This window comes from Morus notabilis, unplaced genomic scaffold, assembly GCF_000414095.1.
Source record: "Morus notabilis unplaced genomic scaffold, ASM41409v2 Scaffold594, whole genome shotgun sequence".
NCBI lineage: Eukaryota > Viridiplantae > Streptophyta > Magnoliopsida > Rosales > Moraceae > Morus > Morus notabilis.
Window position 1 is genome coordinate 182,819 of NW_010359491.1, and position 4,998 is coordinate 187,816.

A 4,998-nucleotide genomic window follows, 5' to 3' on the forward strand; every position below is an offset into this window, starting at 1 on the left:
TATTATTATTATTCTTATTCTTATTATTCTTATTATTATTCTTATTATTCTTATTATTCTTATTATTTGCTATAGCCTATAAGCTTTTGCTTACACATACATGCACATCTTGGTCCCAAAAGTTGGGAAAAAATGGGTCCTGAAAATTAAAAACATTTATGTCTCGTACTATTTGGTTGGATCGATACAGTTTATTTATTCATTCATTTATTTTGTTTGCTTCTTTCGATTCATAAATTCCCTCATAAAAAAAAAAAATAGTCTTTTTATTAAAGCCAAAACTTCTTTTGTGTTTCTATGACAAAAAAGCTCTCAATTAAGTTCGGAAAATTTTGTAATAAAGTATGGAAAGCAAAACCCTACTGATAAGAAACAGTTCCAAGTCATTAGATTAAAAAATCATTGTAGTACATAAAACGAGTATTAAAAATTTTATGGAATTTGATGAAAATCTGAAATTTAGAGCTGTATCTGTTGACATTAAGGTTTCGGCCAAGAAACAATAACGTTGCGTGTATGGCCTAGCCATACCAAGAAGAAAATAATCTAGTTGAATGCATGATCTCACCTGTGCAAGATGATGACTATTAATTTCACCAGAAAAGATTATCACTATTATCATCAAGTTCAGATTTCATTATTTTATTGATTCATTTTCTATCAAAAAAAAATTATTGTTTTATAATTAACATCAAAATAATTTTATTATTTTATAATGTTGATAGTAACCACGTAGCAGATTCAAAGTCATCTTTATCAGTTAATTATTCCTAGTGATAAAGCGTTTTAATATTTTTCTGGGCTAATTAGTGTTTTTAGTCCCTAAACTTTTAGCATAGTGATATTTTGTTCCTAAACTTTTAGTTTTGATATATTAGAGCCCGTTTGGTTCATGGATTATAACCATAAGATTAGAATTATTTTCAATTTACGTGTATTTTTTGTGAGAGTGAATCATGAATCATGATTCGAGTCAGAGAACGAATCCTCCAAGCAAACGGGTTTTTAGTCTCTAAATGTTTTTTTTATAGTTTTAATCCCTAAAAGTAAAATTAACAAACGATTTCTAAAAACTCTTAAAAAAAATTTGTTGATAACTATAATATTGCACAGTTATTGTAATTATTTATGTAAAAAAATTTCAGTTATTATGCAATAATTATTTAAATCGTCTGTCAATTTTACATTCAAGAATCAAAACTTTAAAAAAAAGTTTTAAAAGTTTAGAGACAAGACTAAAAAGCTCATTTAAAATGTCTACTTAAACAACGATTTTTTATTTTTACATTTAAATTTTAAATTTTTTATAAGAAAAAATATTATAATAAAATTAATAATTTAAATTTAAATATATAAAATAAATAAATTTTAAAAATTAAAAACTAAAATATCACTATGTTAAAAGTTCAAGGACTATAATGTCAATAACCCTGTCTTAGTGTGATAAAACTGATACCGACACTTTCTTCAAAGTAGCATTAAAAGACCTGTGAGGAAAAGACAGCTTCCGAGTAGTTTCAAGGAAGACCCCCCCATGTGCCCAAAACTCTCATCAGCCGTCCAATTCCGTTGTTTCAAAAGTAACTTTCAAACAAGTGCAAGTTCAGTCTAACAATAATTGTATACTTGAAAAAAAAAACAAATATCATTTGGAAAATAGTTAAACACTTGCTGCTGCTGAGATGCCCATTTCCTGTTATGCATGTTTCTAAAATTCCATGCAAAGAAACTGCCGTTTGAAAATATGACAACCGTGTTTAGAGTTGATTTTGTTTTTATTTTTTTACGTTTTTCAAGAAAAAAATAAAAATATGAGAGAAACGATGTTTGACACTATTAAAGACAAAAAAACATAAATGAAAATAATTTTTTAATTTAGTGTAAAATGAGAAAAATAAAAAACGACTTTAAATCATTTTTTATTTTTTATTTTCGTTTTCTCCTCTCTCGAACATAAAGAGAGATATATAGACATTAATAGATTTTTTTATACTAAAAATAATCTGTTAATAAAATTATAAAACGTATTTTTAAAAATAATTTCTGTTTGAGATTAAAAACATTTTCATTTTCATTTTCATATAAAAAATAAAATTATTTTAAAACGAATTTCAAACGCATCCGACAAGAAGTTCGGTACTAAACAATCTCGAAATTAAATTTCGGCTCAAACTTTCTGATCAACCCTACTAAATAAACATTGTGTATCCAACTTAAGGTAAAAAATAGCTTGTTGTAGTCACGAACAGAAAAAAGTTTTGGAAAACCTTCAGCAATAGGCAATAAACTGAGTCATAAATAGAAAAAGAAAATGTCATTACATCCATAAATCCTGCTTATAAACTGCTAAGAAATTAACCTACTAAATGAGCCTACAAATCAGACGTGTCCTACTAGATTATAAAAGGTATAAACCTAGCTAGTTGTTGAGAAACTAATGCCTCATATTTCAACGTGTGGGGCTGCTCAATAAGTTCAAGACGAATTTATATTAAAATAAATAAAATAAAATAAAATAAAAGGCGCAGGACTTGGTGCAGAATAATATCAGGGGATCAATAATGTGGGTCAGCAAACTGGTTTACGCTGCTTGAGGCCATCCGTCAAATTTTAACCTCCAGGCAAAGAAATGTTAATATCCGTCGCGGAGTTTCTGGAATCATGCATGGAATTCATGGCGGGCCAGTTTTCTCTCTGGAACGGAGCAGAAGATGCAAGATTTGGTCTTGGGGCACTAGAGTTTTGGTGTCCATGCCCATGACTCATGCCATCCTGATCTTTTTCAGCAACTGGAGGCACCATGGAGATGCCCGGGGTTACAGTCATGTGCTCAGTTCTCAGCTTCTTCGGCTTCGGTTCTTGCTGGTTGCTGGGTAAAAAACTGCCTACCACAACCTGATATTCTCAGAGATAGAAAGTGTCAGACGAAATCTCTCTAGATTATAACCTCTTTTTTTGTTTAGTTAAATGCCAAGTTAAGAGGATGCCGAGTTGAGAGTAAATTTTTGCCATTTCCAAGGTTACTGTTAATTTGTGTTCTTTTATTCATTCATGTTCCAAGCTCTTGCTACTTCACTTTAGGGTTAGTTAGCAATATGCCAAGGAACTTGAAAACCAAAAATAATTTACCTGCACGGGACTAGCGGCTACCAGGAGTCCGGCAACACCACCACCAACGACACGACCATCAGGGCTTGCAAGTGAGACACTCATCCCACCTTGCCTGCTCCTTGTTCCTTGAGTCTCGGTAGGCATGAATGACCCAGATAAGGACAGTATCTCAAAACGACCCTACAAGAGGAATAGTTAGTGACACAAATACATCCGATAGAGATTATCCCAACATGGGCCAGCCCATATTTGACAGCACAACCTAAGACTGTTTTTCATTTACATCAACAACCCATGGATCCAACAACAAAATACAAAGTTACCACATCAGAAAATTTACTTTTGAATTTCATAGCAGTCTCTACAAATTATGAGGCCATAATTCAAACACCTTTCATTCAATTGGTAACAGACGTGCGGCTTCCACTAGGTTTATATTTAAGTTTAGATATTGTTAGGATCGGGGTGGAGCAATCCGAAATACTAATCGAGAAGAAAACAGGAAGAAAAACACTTTGACCTAGTTCCACGTAAATTTTGCCACAAAAATTCCTTCGTTTGCATTATTGTTATCATCGGTTACTTGAAATAACTATTTACAATCATAATTTCCTATAAGAGATCAAAATACTTTTGCTGTTACCAAGCAATAAATTTTAAAACAGCGAGGATATACACTTGCATGCAGACATCAGTGTAAGTGTAATATCAACTTGCATGAAACCCAGCGAGTGCACACACATATCGCTGAGTGACCAATGTGGCTACACGTCGTCTTTCAAGAGCTAGACATGCAACAGATACAATTTTTAGAGAGACGCAACAAACAGTCTATAACTGCATTTAAATATTATAAAGTCTTAGGAATTACTCAAAACAAGACATCTTCAAACAGGAGGAATATTACAATACCTCATATGTTAAAGTACCGCCGGAAGAATCATGTTGGCGCAGTGTAACATTAGAAATTAATCCATTGGCAGATAGGATACAAATAGCTCGAGGTCCTTGTTGAGAAAATGATATCACCTTCATCGTGACATCCTATTAACAAAACAAGAATCAGAACTAAAAATGATAAAATCAGCAACAAACATGGAAAGCAAAGCCATTATAGGACGGAAAACAATATGAAAAAAATACCTTTCTACCATTGGATATAGAATACAGGGAAATAAATTTTAGAAACTATGTTAGCATAATATTCCTTATTCAAAAATTGTTTTAAGTAGCAACTGGGGAGCAATTTTTTGTCAGTATCTTAGATATTGATAAAATCAAGGAACACATTAAATATCTGGTAAATGACTAATTTCCTTATCTCTTCTAATTGTAAATACCTCGCCAGCATTGACAGTGATGATATGGGGCATAAAATTTGTACCAAGAGAGCATGAATTCCATTCACCTACAAAACAAAGAACCCCCGTGTGCTTAGCTCCATAATCTTTCAGAATAACATGCCAAAATTAGCCTGTATGATACTTGAGCAGGATAATTTTACAAAACAAGGACAACATATCAGGTTTGTTCTTCAACAAAGCTACTAATGAACAAGGATAAAGCTAACTTGACACAATGAACAAAAAGAAGTTTTGCTATGCAAATCAAGGGGTAAACTACGGAGCATTATTTGAGTTACGAGTATATGCTTGGTCTATCTAGGTTTCATCAGTGCATGAGACCATAGCATTTGAGCTGAAATAAACTTCTTACAACCCGACTGCCAACTGCTAAGTATGCCTGATAGAAATATTAAAAGATACTGTGCCTAGTATGCATTAAACTAGAAGTGGAAAGATGGTCGATTCTGGCATGTGCGGACAGTAATATTTAGAATCTTCTTAAATATTTAGAAGAATCCATGCAAAACATAAGAACACGACG

The 4,998-nt window shown here is 32.2% G+C and overlaps 1 protein-coding gene across 1 annotated transcript in view; it reads right to left on the reverse strand.

The window, feature by feature from the left end:
* Window positions 1–2,276: 2,276 nt before the first annotated feature.
* Window positions 2,277–4,998, reverse strand: part of LOC21405247 (AT-hook motif nuclear-localized protein 1) — a 4,800-nt gene continuing 2,078 nt past the window's right edge. Inside the window, exons 3-6 of the mRNA XM_024163257.1 lie at window positions 4,452–4,519; window positions 4,024–4,155; window positions 3,130–3,291; window positions 2,277–2,895 (exon numbers count right to left, since the gene is read on the reverse strand). Coding sequence (XP_024019025.1) covers window positions 2,611–2,895; window positions 3,130–3,291; window positions 4,024–4,155; window positions 4,452–4,519 — 647 coding nt within the window. The 3' untranslated portion in view covers window positions 2,277–2,610. The remainder of the gene's footprint in view (window positions 2,896–3,129; window positions 3,292–4,023; window positions 4,156–4,451; window positions 4,520–4,998) is intronic.